Source organism: Miniopterus natalensis, chromosome 2, assembly GCF_054644295.1.
Source record: "Miniopterus natalensis isolate mMinNat1 chromosome 2, mMinNat1.hap1, whole genome shotgun sequence".
Lineage (NCBI taxonomy): Eukaryota > Metazoa > Chordata > Mammalia > Chiroptera > Miniopteridae > Miniopterus > Miniopterus natalensis.
Genome location: NC_142082.1, coordinates 54569116 through 54586266, shown reverse-complemented (window position 1 = coordinate 54586266; position 17151 = coordinate 54569116). Strand labels below are relative to the sequence as shown.

The following is a 17151-nucleotide window of genomic DNA, read 5'->3' as shown; positions in this document are numbered from 1 at the left end:
CATAAAAATTGCAATACAGATAAAGTGAGGATTGACTTGCAAGAGGATAAACTCAGGACAAGCATAAGAAGGTACTACTTAGAACAAGCAGTAAATTAATAGAAACTTAAAAGAGCACACAACCGCCAACAAATGTAGATGCCTGAAAAATGACCTGATAGTGACAACTGTCAGCCGAAAAAAGTTTAGGCTGTCATACAAAGTAAGAAGCATTTATTTGAGTAAAAGGATTGCAATTCCAGAGACACAAATTCAGGTACCAACTGCACTGGGCTCTGGGGAGAACAGAGACAGGATTTATAAAGGCAAAACCGCAAAAGGTAATTATTTCATATAAATGAGGATTGCTGGTTAGGTTAACAGAGATTGGTTAATCCTGATATGCAAACGAAGGGAGGTGAAAACTGCCAGGAAGGAACTAGAGTGCTGTGTGTCCATGTAGCAGTTGTTCCAGGATGTTTTGAGCTGAGTTTAGCAATTTAATAGCAGTTCTGGGAACTGAAGCACAAAATGTATATAGGCTGCATGGGCACCACTTCCTTACTAGTCTCCTGAATTTTAAGTGACTATCATAGCATTGTTTATTCTGTTTTACTGTCTCCATTATCACAATTCAATCTTGGTTTACTAAGAGAAACTATGATCTCATTAGCCGGATCTCTGAATTGTGAGACTGGGCATTAGGAAAACAAACTTTCTACTTTTTCTGTATTGTGTTTTTCCAAAATGACCTTAATTTTTTCTTTTACCACATGGTGGCAGCATGTATCCATCTATTTCTTCAACTGTTTTTAGCTACTCAGATCTTGTCATTTTTTACCTAGAGGCCAAAGTATTTCATTAGGTTACCTTATTTTCATTTAGAGCCCTAATTTCATATCAGTCACCTTAAACCAATCAAATACTGTTTTTTCCTAATATAATTCAGTACATCTATAACTGGGAGAAAGAATTATAAAAGCTGAAAACTCTGTCATAACATGTAGTCTTCAGATCAAAGGTATCTCAGTTATTACATTGATTTATTCTGCTTTTGTTCATATAATCTGCTAACTCATGGCAGATAGGAGGTGAAACTGTTTTATAAACTTAATAGAATGTGATTTTTGACCTTTGAAAAATAAGTCAGACTTGCTGAAATGCCAATTTTAGTGGATTTCTGGGATCCTCTTTCATAATTTTTTCTCACGTCTTTAGTTATTTGGAAATAATAGCTAGATACTAACACTGGAAAATAGGGTTCATCTTTTACTTCAAGTTTAGAGTTTGTTTATAAGTGTCAATAATAGTCTATAGCATATTTTGAGCTGCGTAAAGTACGTGAGCTTGTGTATGGTTCTTAAGGTTTTCATAAGTGCTCTACTTTTATTTCCTAATCATGAAGTCTCTTTACAGTAAGTCAGAATTTTGAACCAGTACTTTTAGCTAAACTATGTGCAGCTGTTTTGTATTATAGATTTGTTTCATCATGCTTCTTTCATTTCAAAAAAAAAAGTTAATTCTATGCAGGAAGGGCATTAATGAGTCTTCACTTAATAAAGCTATTAAGTTTCATGAGGAAATGGTGAAATATTTTTCTCTCATGAGAACTTTGGTAACTAGGAAGCAAAAAGAGTATTTTGTTCAAGATAACTTCCTTGTGTAGAAACATAGTTACATTTATTGAGAAAAATTCTGCAAGATTACCTGAAGTCTCATCTTAAATAGTCACATGTGAGTAATCCAGTTAATTACATGTGTATGAAAATGACGTATTTCATTAATGATACATAACTTGTTATTCAGGTTTTTATATTTCAGAAAATATTAACTATTTTACGAAGTTTCTTTTTTATCCTGCCCAACTTGTAAGCTTTCTGAGAAGGGGATTCTCACGTTCCTAGAATAGTTAAACCATTTCTTCTCATTTACTAACCTGCTAACCAGTGTAAACTAATTCTGATTTGAACCATTGACCTTAAGGTAAATGTCACTTTATCCCATTTCCAATTGCTTTATCTCCCCACAGTCAGGAGATCACTTCATTTATCAAAGATTTATTTTGACACATAGGTTACCACTCTCTTCTTAGTTTACATGGTGTGAGAGACAAAAGATTTAAAGAGAGAATAAAGAAATGTATTATATATAAAGTAAGTGCCTTTTGGTTTACACAGCTTCTGACTTTAAATCAGCCTATTTAATTGCATCTTTGAGTAATTTTTTACATTTTGTAAAAAAACATTTAGATTTGGTGTTATTTTTGTCAAGTGATTTTTAAATATGTATTTAAGGAATAATTGTAGTAATTGTTTTAAAGGGAGTCCAAAATTAGCTATGATTTTTGCATGTGCCATATTTGAACCCATACAATTTACAACCAAAGTTCTTTTAACACTCTGGATTTGAGCAGTAAGTAATAATATTAACTTATGATCAATTGTTTTATATTTTCCACAGAAGAGATTCCTCAGTAAATAGGAACCTGAAATTGAGAAAAGAACAAACTATGTATGAACTCAAAAAAACCTAGATTCTGGTTCTGTCTCTGCTAGCTCTAGAATTCTAGACAATATATTTAACCCCTCTAGACCTTAATGTTCTCCTCTTGGAAATAAGAAGATAGTAGTAGATTATCTCCAGGGTATCTTTTAACTCTGAAATTCAATAAATCTAAAATGCTTAGCTACTGATGTTTGGGAAATAAGAGGCTTGGGAAGAAAAGATATCTCATTATAAATATAAAAGGTCTCATAATTGATACCTTAACCAAAATACTATATAATATAAAATTTTCAGTATTTTGTGTTAGCAAACAAACAACAGAGAAATATATCAAGTAAAAAAAGTCAGAATCTATTCACTACCCCCTTCCTGCTCCCTTTCGCCTTTGATATATAATTCTCACATGTCCCCCTCTCCATGCCAAATACAAGACAAGCCTCCCTCTAGAACTTATCCCCAGGTAACATTTTCCTGGTTGAAGCCTCTCCTTTTGCTGTTTTCTAGTGTTTCTGTTACATACAGAAGAAATCCTTTTTTAAAAAAAAAAAAATATCTTTATTGATTTAAAGAGAGGAAGGAAGAGGGAAGAGAGAGAGAAACATCAATGATGAGAGAGTCATTGATCGAAGCCATATAACCCAGGCATATGCTCTGACCGGGAATCCAACCTCAATCTCCTAGATCCTGGGTTGATGCTCAGCTGCTGAGCCATGCCTGGCCGGGCAGAAGAAATCTTAATTGAATTTTCACAAAGTGAATACGCCCTGTTCACCACCACCCATATCAAGAAATGGAAATTCCTTTCATCTTGTCTTTTTCAAAATCTTTGAAAATTTTCTGCATATATATATTGCATTATGTCAGGTGAAGTGTCTTATTTACAGATTTATGATAATACTCAATTTCAGTTGAGAAAGTGATATTTTATTAAATACTTATTAATTTTTAAAGCCACTTTTTCTACGTCTTGAGCTAGTTATTTTAAATGCACATAGCCTGTTGATATTTTAACATTAGTTCATTCTGCAAACATTTCCAGTGCAACTACTATGTAAGTGTTACTGGGTATACAGAGAGAGAAGACAGGTCGTCAAGGAACTCCAGGTCTCAAATGAGTATAGGAAAGGTGAGGGTTATATACAAGACCAGAGAACATGCAAGTACAATAACAGATTTACTTTTTTTAGGCTAGTGATAGCCTTCTGTTATTTCTTCGTGTGAATAATTTAGGAGATGGAAAAGATGACATTAACCCTGGCAGTCAAAATCCGTTCCATTCTAGATATGTAGAAAATTGGGGAACAATTGAAATCTTCTCTTGGACTTAGATTGTCCTTATTTTTCCTGCGTGTTTTTATTATTATTACTATAAAAGAAAATTGAGATTTGGTGTTAACCCATTTACTAATTTATAGAAATTTTCTATTAGAAAGGGCTTGTGACTGGAAGTTTTGTGTGTCCCTTTATGTTTGAAAAGGTGGTTTACTTCTTTTGTTTTAGTCTACTTAAGTGTCATTTTTTGCTTCTTTTCCACAGACATTAATTGCAAATCTTCTATATAATAAATAGGCAGAGTACTAGGTAGTAAGATTGTAGAAAACTTTCTTAAGACTTACCTTATGATTTGAGAGGCAAGTAATGGCTTCTCACAGCACATGTGGTACATTTTCTGACAGAAGTAAAAACCAGGTACTGTACTGTGTAAAAATAATAAGGACATCTGACCTCAGATTTGGGGCTTGGAGACTTCCCACAGAAATTGATGTTGAGCTTAAGACAGGGAAGAATACATAGGGATAATATAAAAATAGCCTTTTCTACTCCTTTTAACCTTAACCTCAAAGTTCTCCACAGTCATTGGATTTGGTTCATTTTGAGGGAAGATGCTACTTTTTTTATTTTCCAGTATTATACTTTAATCTTTTATAGTTGCCAATAGTAAGTGAAGTAGATTTTTTTTTTAAATATAAAAGTAATAATTTTATTTAAGGAGAAATTTTTTTCAGCTGATAAGTTCTAAAAGAAAGTGTTGTTAGAATATATACCTTCCTATACCAAACATCTGCTTATGCTCGGTCATATGGTGTTCATATTTAAAGAAAATGTGTGTGGGGGGCTTCAGATATCCTGAGGAGTTGCTCTCTGGACTAGGAGTTTATGCCCCCTATATTTCAGGCCCAGATGCTGATGTCCTCTAGGATCTTTAGAATTTTAGATCTTGTCACTTACACACTTAATAAAACCCTCTATTTCTTTGGGCATTCTTGTCCTCTAGATACCCCACCTTAAAACCTTTCTCATTTGCAGACCCCTGGGACAGTCTTCTTTATTTAAAGTGGAACCCTTGCTCTAGATTTAAGTCTTTCTTTTCACCTTAGCTCCCACATTGGTTACTTCTGTGATTCATCCACAACCTTGGCCTTGCGTTTTATTGATCGTCTCATCTTTAATGATTGCCTTTTCTCTACTTCACCACTTACTCTCATGGCTCACAGTCTGTTCCTTGTCACCCAGACTGATTTACTTTTGAAGTTACCTCTTTAGGTTGATCACTGAACATATTACTTCCTAAATATCCATGTTTCTCAGTATCTGCTTCCAACTTAAATTTAACAGAATTTCCAATCCATGTGATTTATTTATCAGTCTCTTCCTAAATTTATTTATGTCCCTGTTCATCATATTATCAGTCTTAAACCTTTTTCTTGCCAGTGTTCTATAATTCCTCCCCAACTTTCTTCTTATCACACTCTGCCTGACAGAACCTCATGCTTCATTTTTCTGACTGAGCAGTACTAGAGAGAATCACTTAGGTAGTGACAAGCACCATGAGTTTATTGTTAACCAACCTCAAATGGGCCCACAAAATTGTGCTGAAATTCTTTTTTCTAGATCTCTTATTTTCACAGGTAATTTTATACATTCACCACTTTCTCACTCTCAGAAGATGATATGGTAGTATTCCATTTCACAGAGAAAATAGAAATCCTCAGATGAAACTCCCACAATTTCCTACCACAAACCTACAAACATTTTTATATCTGCACTCATTCTGTTTTGGTTGTTATTACTATTTATAGTGGTAAGAGTTTTGCTTTCAAGGAATGGAAAAATCATATGCCTTTAGAAATCAAGTGGGCAATGTAAGTGTGAAGCAGTGGGGTAAAGAGTAGTTCTATGGCTTATAACAAATTGGTAAGCGCTATCTACAGGCTTCGGATTTGTTTTTAATACAGAGTACCTCATTTTATTGTACTTCACTTTGTGCTTTGCAGATACTGTTTTTCAGAAATTGAATTTTGTGGCAGCCTTGTATCAAGCAAGTTGGCACCATTTTTCAATAGCATTTGCTCACTTAGTGTCTCTGTGTCACATTTTGGTAAATCTCACAATATTTAAAACTTTTTCATTATTATGATATTTTTTATGGTGATGTGTGATCAGTGATTTTTGATGTTACTATTGTGATTGTTTTAGAGTCCCACAAACCATGTCCATATAATACAGCGAACTTAATTGATAAACATGTATGTTCTGACTGCTTCACCAACCAGCCATTTCCCCATCTCTCTTTCTTTCTCTCCTTGGGCCTCTCTCCTGTTGCCTAAAACACAACAATATTGAAACTAGGCCAATTAATGATTCTATAATGGCCTCTAAATGTTCAAGTGAAAGGAACAGTCTCACATCTCTTACTTTAAATAAAAAGCTCGAAATGATTAAATTCAGGAAAGCATGTCATAAGCCAAGAAAGCTAGGTCAAAAGCTAGACCTCTTGCATCAAACAGTTAGCCAAGTTGTAAATGCAAAGAAAAAGTTCTTAAAGGAAATTAAAAGTGCCACTCAGTGAATACATGAATGATGAGAAGGCAGAAACAGCCTTATCACAGATAAGTGTAAAGTTTTAGTGAAATGGACAGAAGATCAAACCAACCACAACATTCCCTTAAGCCAAAGCCTAATCCAGAGCAAAGCCCTAACTCTCTTTAATTCTGTGAAGGCTGAGAGAGTTGAGGAAGCTGCAGAAGAAAAAGTTTGAAGCTAGCAGAGGTTGGTTCATGAGGTTTAAGGAAAGAAGCTGTCTCTATATCTTTAAAGTGCAAGGTTAACAGCAAGTACTGATGTAGAAGCTGTAGTAAGTTATCCAGAAGCTCTAGTTAAGATAATTAATGAAGTTGGCTACACTAAAAAACAGATTTTCAATGTAGGAGGAACAGCCTTATATTGGAAGAAGATGCCATCTAAGACTTTCATAGTTGTAGAAGAGAAGTCAGTGCCTGACTTCAAAGCTACAAAGCATAGACTGACTCTCTTGTTAGGCACTAATGCAATTGGTAACTTTAAGTTGAAGCTAATTCTTATTTACCATTCCAGAAATTCTGTGGTCTTTAAGAATTATGCTGAATCTACTGTGCCTGTGCTCTATAAATGGAAAAACAAAGCCTAAATAACAGCATATCTGTTTACAACAGGTTTTCTAGTGTTATAAACCCATCATTGACACCTATTGCTTAGAAAAAAGATTCCTTGGAAAATATTACTGCTCATTGGTAATGCATGTGAGCTCAGGTGGAGATGGGCAACTAGATTAATGTTGTTTTCATGTTTGTAAGCACAACATTCATTCTGCAGCCCATGGATCAAGGAGGAATTTCAATTTTCAAGTCTCATTTTATTTAAGATATACATTTCTTAAGGCTTTAGGTGCCATAGATAGCGATTCCTGTGATAGGTCTGACCTAAGTAAATTGAAAACCTGGAAAGGATTCACCATTCTAGATGCCATTTAAGAACATTCGTGATTCATGGGAAGAGATCAGAGTATCAGACAATAACAGAATTTTGGAAGAAGCTTCTTCCAACTTTTATGGATGACTTTGTGGAGGAAGACTTCAGTGGAGGAAGTAATTGCAGATGTGGTGGAAATAGCAGGAGAAGTAGACTTAGAAGTAAAGCCTAAAGATGTGACTGAATTGCTGCTATCTCGTGATAAAACTTGAATGGATGAGGTGTTTCTTCTTACGGAATGAACAAAGAAATGGTTTCCTGGAATGATGATGATGATGATGGAGTATCCTCAGCTGTGATTCTTTAATAAATACCATAATAAATTTCTGTCTCATGGAGAATATCAGTTTAGAAGAACATAGTACTACACTAAAGCAAAACACATCAAATACAGTTTTTCCATAATTACATTTTCAAATAACCCTTTGATAGAAATTTGGAGGATGACATTTTATATTCTTTGGGAGGAGCAGTTATGATATTTTAAAGTTGTGTGTAAATAGTTTTAAAAAGACACTGTTGCGCAGCTAGCGTGGCTGAGTTGATTGTCAGCCCATGAACCAAGAGGTCACCAGTACGATTCCCAGTCAGGGCACATGCCCGGGTTGAGGGCTTGATCCCCAGCAGGGGGCATGCAGAAGGCAGCCGATCGATGTTTCTCTCTCTCCTTCTCCCTTCTTCTCTCTGAAAAATCAATAAAAACATTTTTTTTTTTTAAAAAAGACACTGTCTTACTCATCTTTGTATCTACAGTGTCTCTCCCAGGACCAGCCACATAGAAATAATTCAGTCAGTTTTTATGGAATGAGTGTGACTACACTTCGCTGGTCAGCCATTTAAGAAGGAATGACTTGGGACAGGATGTGTTTAACATGACAGGTTCTGGGGTAGAGATCTTGTAAGTTCAAAGAAGGAAATAAATAAGAACTCAATCCCTGTGTTATGCTTCTTCCATTTCTATATTCATTTATTTCTTAATTAATTTGTTCAAAAGTATTGATTTTGTTTTTACTGTATACCAAGTACTGTGTATAATGATGGAGATCCAGTGGGGAATAAGACTTAAGTTTCTGCCCTTAAGATGTTTACACTCTGGCAAGTTACATAGAGTACTAATTTGATGGTACAGTGAAATTAGTGTTCTTCTGAAGGAGGCAAATATTCATATACTATGCAGCTATTCAGGCAGTGCGAACACGTTAGTGGAAAGTTGGTGCTTTTGGAGAACTTCAGGTCTTCATTATAGCTGAAGGGTGAAGTGTGAACATGAGAAATGAGGCTCATAATAAACAGGACCAGATTATGGTTTTAAGGTTTTTCACTTGCACCTTTCTCCCATAGCTCTACAATTCCTTTCTACTGGTCTGGTGAGTGGAGGAAAGATCAGTGTAGAAATATGTTCCAAGTGCCACAAATTCCTTTTTTACTGAAACTGCCTGTTAATCTCTTCAGTAACTACATTTCATTGTAGATATTTGATATTCATGTGGCTCTTCATCTCTAAATTGAGAACTCCTTAAGAACAGGGGCTATGTTTTATTCATTTCCATGTCTTAAGCATCTAATAGTAACTTGGTAAATGTTGAAGAATGTCATTTAACATTCGTAGTTGTATATATTATTTTAGTAACCAGGACATAAGTGTGCTATTTTTTTCTATGAAAAACAGAGCTGAAGTTTTAAACAAATGGACTTACAAACTACTCTGTAAGTTTAAGTTTACCTGTCTTTGAGTAGAGAAAAATTACTAAATAGAAAAATTAAGGATTTTTTTTTATTATTATTACAAGGACATTCACAGCTTAACAGAAGAACTCAGTACAGAATTTGGTCAACTGTGTTTAGTTTGAAATTTTCTATTATTGTTTTGATAGACTTATGAGGAAGATCGAAGAAACTACTCTGAGCTTCAAAATAGATGTCAACGTTTGGCCTTAGAATTAGCAGACACAAAACAGTTAATTCAGCAAGGTGACTACCGTCAAGAGAACTATGATAAAGTCAAGAGGTAAGTAGTTAAGATGGGTACAGAAGTTTTTCTCATTTTTAGCATGCGTCAAAGTCACCTGAATTTTTACCATTGACATCGTGAATTCTACTTTGTGCAGTCATGTACTGCTTAACAATGGGGATATGTTCTGGAGAATTGCATCATTAGGCAATTTTGTCACTGTGTGAAGATCTTAGAGTGTACTTACACAAACCTAGATGGTGTTGCCTACTACTGTAATTACATGTGCTCTACTTTCATACAACTGGCCATGCAGTAGGTTTTTTACATCAGCACACCACAAACATGTATTGCATTGCTCTGCAATGTACGGCTATGATGTCGTTAGGTAAAAGGAATTTCTCAGCTCCATTATTAACTTATGGGACCACCATCATATATGCAGTCTGTCTTTGACCAAAAGTCATTATGTGCATATGATTATACCTTATTCTTTTTCTTTCTCCTTGGTTTTGACTTTTTCAGAATGTCATGTAGTTGGAGTCATACAGTATAGAGCCTTTTCAGATTGGCTTCGTTTGGTAATATACATTTAAGTTTCCTCCATATCTTTTCATGGTTTAATAGCTCCTTTCTTTTTACCAATGAATAATCCATTTTCTAGACATTCCACAGTTTATCCACTCACCTACTAAAGGATATCTTGGTTGCTTCCAAGTTTTGGCAGTTATGAATAAGGCTGCTGTAAACATCCATAAGCCAGATTTTGTATGGACACAGTTTTCAATTCCTTTGGGAAAAACCAAGGAGCACAATCATATGGTAAGAGTATGTTTAGTTTTGTAAGAAATTGCCAAACTGTCTGTCCCAAAGTGGCTATACCATTTTGCGTTTCCATCGGTAATGGATGGGAATTCCTGTTGCCCCACATCTTTGCCAGTATTTGGTATTATCAGTGTTCTGGATTTTGGCCATTCTAATAGGTTTTTAGGGGTTACTCATTGTCATTTTAATTTCTATTTCTCTGATAACATGAGCATCTTTTCATGTGCTTATTTGCCATCTGTATATCTTCTCTGGTGAGGTGTCTGTTAAGGTCATTGGCTCATTTTTTTAAATTGGGTTGTTTGTTTTCTTACTGTTGAGTTTTAAGAGTTCTTTGTATGTTTTGAGTAACAGTTTTTATCAGATATATGTTCAGCAAATATTTTCTTTCAGTCTATGGCTTATTCTCCTGACATGTACCTTATTCTTCGTTGCATAAAAAGCATGTAGTTTTGGCAGTTTGTTGGGTTTAAATTGTATTTTTATATTAGTTGTTTTTATTTTGTTTAGAAGTTGCTGCTGTCTTTAAAGTGTAATGTCTTAGAAGATAGGGATCCAGTAAAATCCCATGTTTGAATTCTTACTTGATTATTTTTATTTTATGAAATCAATTTAAATACTTTATAATTTTATCTGAAGGTTTTTCAGCTGCTCTTTTTTGACAAAAGGCACTCATACTTTCAGAAAAGAATATTTTCTGAGAATATGTTTCCCAGTGTATTGCTGCTAAGTAGCTATAGCAAATAATTTTTCTTTTACTGGAATATACTTTTCTCTTGTTTGTACATTAATGAACCACTACTTAGCTGTATATCCCTTAGGTAAAATCTTATCATTCTAAGTCAAAGTTTTGTCATCTCTGAGATGATTCTAATACAAATGTCTGTACTATTTAAACTAAGAAGATCAAATAAAGGAATATTTATGAAAGTATTTATGTATTTATATACAGAGAGAGATTATCCTAATTGTTCACCACTGTATCTACATGTAGGTAAAATAATTCTTGAAATATAGTAGTCACTCGATATTTTTTAAATGAACAAATGCTTTATAAACTATATAGTACCATAAGTAAATCTGCAAGGATTTGGGGATATAACATTGGTACTCCTACTCCTACCATGACTAACATTTGGTATGTATTATTATGTAGGTATTGTTATGTCAAAATACAGTAATTATTGGAGCTTGAAATCCATGAGAGCTATACTCAGTGGGCTCTTGAATAAAGCTGGATTTCAAAAGAATCATTTCAAAATGAAATAGAGTGTAATGGTAAAAATGATACTTTGAGTTGGTGTTTTGCTATCCTCTCTGTTACTATAAATCTATGGCAATGTTAGATAAAACATGGAAAGAGAAAACTAAAAAGCTTAATCATCAGAATAATCTAGTGGACATGAATGAAGGATAAGTGAACCAAGTTGAATCATGTGTTAATTATTGAAGCTGGGTAATGAGAGCAGGGGGATTCATTATAAACATCTTCATGTGCTAGACATGGAACAGAAAAACAATCAAGCAAGAGGGGTTCAAACTGTGAACCCTTTGGTTCATTCAATAGAAAGAATGAATTTAAAAGTTCTTGGGTGAAAATCACTTTTTTGTTCTTCATAAATTCTCACAAATGTGCAAAAAGAAACAGATATATGGATGTTAATTGCATCATTACTAGAAAAAAATCAAATGCTTTCCAGTAGTGGAATGGAAAATGAATTGTGATTTATTTCTATAATGTAATTCTGTCTAGCAGTTGAAATCATTAGGTAAGATCTTAATGTATCTATATAGGTAAGTCAAATACAAAATATTAAAATTTGAAAAGCAAAATGCATGTGTTTATCTTTTTTTTTTTTTTTTAAGCAGTTTCTTACTTTCTGGCATAACATAATGTTCTCAGGTTTATTTTGTAATTTCATTGCTTAGCCCTTTCTCTAAGGAGTCCTGGTTCCTTTTAGTGGAGATTACTATTCAGAAATTAAGATCTGGGTACTGGTCATTGCTACATTAGTCATTGTTCCTAGGCCCTTTCAATAGGCAGAGGTGATGGAGAGGGAATAGGAAGAATGGCTTAACACACTATGGAAAGATCATACTGATACCTCTAATTCCAGTTCAGTACCACAACAGCTAGTTTGAAGGGACTCTCACTGGCCAAATATGGTACAACTTAAGTATCAAAATGAATGTTAACAGTATTCATTGAATTGAATAAGAATCCCTGAGTACATGTTAATAATAGAGAAAGAGGGTTTTTACAGTTGAATGCCAAGCAATAAACATATATATGCATATTAGAATTACCATTTTCTAGCTTCATAATAGTATTTGACTCACTCAGATTCAGCAGTGGAAGATAAAACCATTGGGTAAAAAGTATGTTAGGGAACAGAATATACGATATCAAAGTATGTTGCCACAGACTACTTATTAATTGCAAAGGGCAAAAAGGTACCTTTATAGTTGAGAACTTTGGCAGATACCATCTTGGAAAAATGATCAAAGTTACTGTCACCAATCAATGGATAAAATAACATCATGTGCCTCTCTATGTGATCTACTGAAAACACTATCGCTTTCATAGTATTCCTGCCTGAAGTGCTCAATGTGAATCTAATCAATGTTGTAAAAGACAAAGACAGGCTAAGGAACTGTTCAAGGTACAGGAGACTAAAGACACATGACATCCAAATGTAATGCATGATAATACATTAGATCCCAGACCAGGGAGAAATTGCCATAGAGGATATTTTGGAGATAATTGACAAAACTTGAAACTGGATTGTATATTTAGATATTATATTAGGACTAAGTCTCCTGAATTTGATGGTACTTGATTACATGAGAGAATACAGTTAATCCTAGGAAATTCAGAGTGAATTATTTAGGGATAAAGGGCCCTAATGTCTGCATATAACTCTTAAATAGTTGCGGTACGGATGCCCATGCATGTGTTTGTATATAGATGTGTATACATGTATATATGTGTGTACTCATATATTTATTCACATACATAAACAACAGAGAGAATAAATATGTAAAATAGTAAATAATACAAAGTAAATATGACAAAATGTTACTGCTTGTTGAGTAAAAGTATATAAAAAAATAGGGAGGAGGGTGGGAGGATTGGATAAAGGAAGGTGAAGGGATTAGCCAAAGAACATATATGCATAGCCCGTGGACACACACAGCAGTGTGGTGCTGGCCAGAGGAGCAGGGTGGGAGCTGGGTAGTGGTGATCAAAGGGGAGAAATGGGGGACATCTGTAAGAGTGTCAACAATAAAAATAAATTATCTATAAAGCAATTAAAGCTGTGTCTTGTTTAAAAAGTTTTTTTTTGTCCTCACCCAAGGATGTTTTTTCTACTGCTTTTCAGAGAGAGTAGAAGGGAAAGAGAGAGAAACATCAATTGGTTGCCTCTTGTTCACACCCCTGCTGGGGCTGGGGATCGAGCCTGCAGCCAAGGTACATGCCCTCGGCTGGAATTGAACCCTGGACCCTTCAGTCCACAGGCCGGCACTCTTAACCACTGAGCCAAACCCGCTAGGGCAGCTGTGTTTTGTTTTTACTGTCAGGGAATTAAGGAAAAGAAACACTAAATTCATCATTGTATATAGGGAATGATATAGGAACAGTGAGGAAAATATAGTTTAAGTTTACTCATAGTATTCTATCTTTGTTAAATAAAAAACTTTAATGCAAATATAAACATGTTAACTGTTGTCAAATGTAGATAGCAAGTTTGTGGGTGCTTTGCTGTATCGTGATTTTATAATTTTACATGAAAAACCATAGCAAAGGGAGCATGATTATTATCTTATGACAGTAAAAACATTTACATGTAAAAGTGCAAAATGCTTAAAGTAATATATACCAAAATATAATACTGATAGTCATCTTAGTGGGTTTATGGATGATTGTTATTTTTTTAACTTGTGATTTGCTCACTTTTCTCAATGAACATAATACTTTGTTAACTAGAAGAAGAAAAATCCTTTTAAATGAGTAATTGATTATATGAAACCAAAAAAGACCCAGAATAGCTGCAGCCATCTTGAGAAAAAAAGAACAGAGTGGGAGGGATCACAATACCGGATATCAAACTGTACTACAAAGCCATTGTAATCAAAACAGCCTGGTTTTTGTACAACACCAGACATATGGATCAGTGGAACAGAACAGAGTCCCCAGAAATAGACCCACGCCATTATGGTCAGTTAATATTTGACAAAGGAGGCAAAAGCACACAATGGAGTAAAGACAGTCTCTTCAATAAGTGGTGCTGGGAAAATTGGACAGGTACATGCAAAAAAATGAAACTAGACCGCCAATTTTCACCATACACAAAAATAAACTCAAAATGGATAAAAGACTTAAATGTAAGTCACGAAACCATAAAAATCCTGGAGCCCGGCCAGGCGTGGCTCAGTGGTTAAGCGTCGACCTAGGATCCAGGCGATCAGGGTTCGATTCCCAGTCAGGGCACATGCCCAGGTTGCGGGCTGCAGCCGATCAATGACTCTCTCATCATTGATGTTTCTGTCTCTCTCTCTCCCTCTCCTCTCCTCTCTCTGAAATCAATAAGGATATATTTAAAAATGATGAGAGAGTCATTGATCGAGCCCGCAACTGGGCATGTGCCCTGACAGGGAATTGAACACCGATTGCCTGGATCCTAGGTCGACGCTCAACCGCTGAGCCACGCCCGGCCGGGTGGAGATATATTTAAATAAATAAATAAATAATGAGTTATTGAAAATCAATGAAAAGTAAAACATTTTTTAATAGCCCTCTTCGTGAAAATACCAGGTAGGTAGATGAAATAAAGTGCAAAGGAACTGATTCTGACTGAATAAGGTAACTTAAGAGAAAGAAATTTCTCTGCTCATTTAAAAAAAAAACAAAAAACGTTATAAGTATTGTTCAGTTCTTGCTCTTACTGTTGGGGGGAAAGAGTTAGTCTGAATATGGAAATTAGAATCTCTGGGTAAGCATAAAGAGTTTGTGAATGAAAGTATCACAAGAGCCCTGCCTGTGTATCTGCTATGCAGTCTGAGTGATGAGCTAAGCCTTTTTGACCCTGAACTGAAAGCTCAGAGGCATGTACAAATTTTTTTTAAATGTTGGCTTCAAGGTAAGATTGAAGATGATTAGTGAAAAGATACCAGAATGTACCTGAGAAAGTTAAATTATTTACTTTACTGACTGGTGTGGTTGTGGTTTACATATTTATTTTTTAAAGATGGTAAATTCTTATATATGTATCTGAACAAGGTCTTGAACAGAGTGTCCTAAATTTGAAAAGCAGATACCCTATTGTTTATTGCATGGCACTGAAGCCTCACTGCTAGCATCTCTGTTCCGTTTCCTGGAACATAGTCAAGACTTTTAAAATACTCATTATAAAAAGGGATGTAAATTTTATATGTATATTTTAATTTTATTTAGTAAAAATAAATAAATAAATGTATTTGAATTTTTTAGTGAACGTGATGCACTTGAACAGGAAGTAAGCGAGCTAAGGAGAAAACATGAAATCCTTGAAGCCTCTCATATAATTCAAGCTAAAGAAAGGAGTGAATTATCAAAAGAGGTAAACTAGAGTTGTTTTTTATTATACAGTGATTGTGGACATAGGGCAGGATTGTGGGAGGGATATTTTTTCCTTTTTGATGTAGTTGCCAGAAAGAAGGGACATTAGTAGCTGTGTTTGGATGAAAAATGGCAAGGTAAGAATTAGCCCTTTTATGTGGTGAGCGAAAGCACAAAGACAAGCCAATAACACAGTAAACTTGAAAGTAGGGTGCCATCGCTCTGAGCACATGCGCTCGCGCAGGTCGCCACCTTGCAGCAGACCACGACGCTGCTGCAGAAGGACAAGGAGTACCTCGGCCGCCAGAACATGGAGCTCAGCGTCCGCAGCGCGCACGCTGAGGACCGCCTGGAGCGACTGCAGGGGCAGCTCGAGGAAGCCAAGAGGGCCAGAGAAGAGATGTATGAAAAATACGTGACGTCCAGGCAAGATTTCCGCTATTTTACTTTTAAATATTAGCTTACCAGTTACCCACAACCTTTGCACCAACCTATTTTACATATAAGTAGATATAAAATAACACCAGCTTTTTTTTTTAAAATATATCCTTATTGATTTCAGAGAGAGAAAAGGAGAGGGAGAGAGAAAGAGGGAGAGATAGAAACATCAATGATGAGAGAGTCACTGACCGGCTGCCTCCTGCACGCCCCCGACTGGGGATCGAGCCCGCAACCCGGGCATGTGCCCCAACCGGGAATCGAACCCCGCTCGCCTGGATCCTAGGTTGCTGCTCAACCGCTGAGCCACGCCCAGCCAGGCAACACCATCTTCTTTGAAGGAGCTCTTTCCCTGGAGAAGAATAATTTTTTTAAGGTCTGTACGATGATGTTAAGATAATAGTTCATTTTGTTCCCTTAGAAGATGTTCTCAGTCTGATTTTTTCTGAAGTCTTTTTGGCTTTTTCAACAACCAAAAGCCTATTTCTTTTAAGTGGGAGTGTATACATAGACTGCAACTATTTTTATTTACTTTATTTCTTACAACATAACCTTTCCGATTCCCTATGACTGACATTTCTATGTAAGTGTTTTTTAAAGAAAGTATATAAGTGTCTCTATAGAGGTATCTCTGAAGAAAATCTAATCATGAGGAGACAGTGCTGTATACTGTTTGAAGAATCAGGCTCTGGACTCAGACCCCTCTATTTCAATTCTGTCTTTTCAGCTACATGTATAAGCTATTAGAGCTCCCTTATACTAATAGTCCTTATAACCCTTGAGTTATTTATTTTTAATAGCACATCAAAAACTAAAACAAATTCTAAATATTATCCTCCAAGACTTTACACATTCATACCTTTTTCCTTAGCCTGTGGTATTTTTCATCTGTTTGTGCTCCTGCTAATACCCTGTGTAATGCTTTGACTTTGCTGAGAGAGCACAGTGGATATAGTTGTGCTTTGAAGGAAAAGTTTTCTAAAAACTCAGAATCATTTTGTTCTTCTATTTTTTATTACAGGGTTGGGGAAAAGTAGATTTACAATTGTTCATATGGAAAATAATA

General features: G+C 35.2%; 1 protein-coding gene across 2 annotated transcripts in view; it reads left to right on the top strand.

Annotated features, from left to right (window-relative positions):
• PIBF1 (progesterone immunomodulatory binding factor 1) overlaps positions 1-17151 on the top strand; it is a 159799-nt gene that overhangs the window by 19012 nt on the left and 123636 nt on the right. For both annotated transcript variants that reach the window (XM_016216463.2, XM_087814302.1), the window contains exons 5-7: positions 9147-9280; positions 15540-15648; positions 15892-16073. In XM_016216463.2, coding sequence (XP_016071949.1) covers positions 9147-9280; positions 15540-15648; positions 15892-16073 — 425 coding nt within the window. The remainder of the gene's footprint in view (positions 1-9146; positions 9281-15539; positions 15649-15891; positions 16074-17151) is intronic.